General features: G+C 48.8%; 1 protein-coding gene across 5 annotated transcripts in view; it reads left to right on the forward strand.

Moving 5' to 3' along the window:
* TRIP10 (thyroid hormone receptor interactor 10) overlaps positions 1–1427 on the forward strand; it is a 9317-nt gene that overhangs the window by 5760 nt on the left and 2130 nt on the right. For 4 of the 5 annotated variants that reach the window (XM_015585517.2, XM_006904150.3, XM_025043577.1 and 1 more), the window contains exon 10: positions 403–512. In XM_015585517.2, the coding sequence (XP_015441003.1) occupies positions 403–512 (110 nt within the window). Of the gene's footprint in view, positions 152–402; positions 513–1427 lie in introns of all 5 variants that reach the window. The other variant, XM_015585520.2, reaches the window with a different exon arrangement.

The raw sequence follows: 1427 nt of genomic DNA on the forward strand, positions 1-1427 counted from the left end.
CTCCCGCCTGGGGGGCCCCCTGCCCTCACCATTGCCTAATGGACCCCCATCCCCCCGCTCCGGCCTCGACCCCTTGGCCATACTGAGTGAGATCAGTAAGTCGGTCAAACCGCGGCTAGCATCCTTCCGCAGCCTTCGAGGCGGCCGTGGGGTAAGTGAGGCCTTCGGGGGAGGAGGAGGGGGCGGCCCCGGCCGCTGGACCCTGGGCTCGCTTCCTGCCGCCGGCCGGGCCCCCCCTTCCAATATATTGCGCGGCCCGGACCTGCTTTGCTCTGTGCATGGCCTTGCCCCCCGAGAACCTTGGGCGGGGAGGAAGGTGGACTTGGTACGTCTTAGGAGTGTCTTAGAGCCTGGAAGCTCAGACTCCACGATGTCAGACTCAGTCATGCTCTCACCTTGCAGACGGTGGTGACGGAGGATTTCAGCCACCTGCCCCCGGAGCAGCAGAGGAAGCGGCTTCAACAGCAGCTGGAGGACCGTAATCGCGAACTACAGAAGGAGGTTGACCAGAGGTAAGGTGAGAGGGAGGCAGGCAAAGAAGAAAATAAAAGAATAAGGGACAGATTCTCCTCGACTTACGACGGGGTTACGTCCTGATAAATCCATCAAGTCAAAATGCTTTTACTGCTACACTGTAGAGTATCAGTTGTTTGCCTTCGTGATGATGGTCCAGTGGAAGCTGCGGCCCTCGGCTGCCGCCAGCGTCACTAGAGAGCATCACAGTGCACATCGCTAGCCCTAAAAAAAGATGGAAAATTCAAAGTGTGGTTTCTCCTGAATGTGCATCACTTTCGCACGGTCGCAAAGTTAAAAAAATTCTAAGTCAAACCATTGTAAGTTAGAGACTGTCTCTAGACACTGAAACGGTTCTCAAACATCTGCCAAAGAACCCCGGACCCTGATGGAATCACCTGATTCCTACCCCACTTCCAGAAATACTTTCCATCTTGTCTGCGTCATTCCCGCAAACAGAAAAAGAGCTCATTTCGGAGGCCGGTAGAATTTCGATTCCAAAATCAGTTAGCAAGAATTGAAGAAAATAAAATTATGGGCTCATTTCACTTCAATTGTGACCTTAGATGCAAAATCCTGCCCAAGCAAATCCAGTGGTGTATTTTAAAACTAATGCATCGTATGGTGGCGATGGTTGCACAGCAGCATGAATGTACTTTATGCCCTGGAACTGTACATTGAAAAATGGTTCAAATGGGAAATTTTGTTATGTATATTTTAGCATAATAAAAAAAAGTTTAGACTTAAAAAAAATCATGAGCAGTTTGGTACTATCCCATGATGCAAAGATGGTTCAATATCGAAAAACGTCTCATTCGCCACAGTAATTAGCTAAAAGCGAAAAGAAAACAACATACGGTTATCTATTCACTAACTCAAGTACTTAAAATATTAACAATAAAAAATCTGCCAGA

This window comes from Pteropus alecto, unplaced genomic scaffold (assembly GCF_000325575.1).
Source record: "Pteropus alecto unplaced genomic scaffold, ASM32557v1 scaffold30, whole genome shotgun sequence".
Taxonomy (NCBI): domain Eukaryota; kingdom Metazoa; phylum Chordata; class Mammalia; order Chiroptera; family Pteropodidae; genus Pteropus; species Pteropus alecto.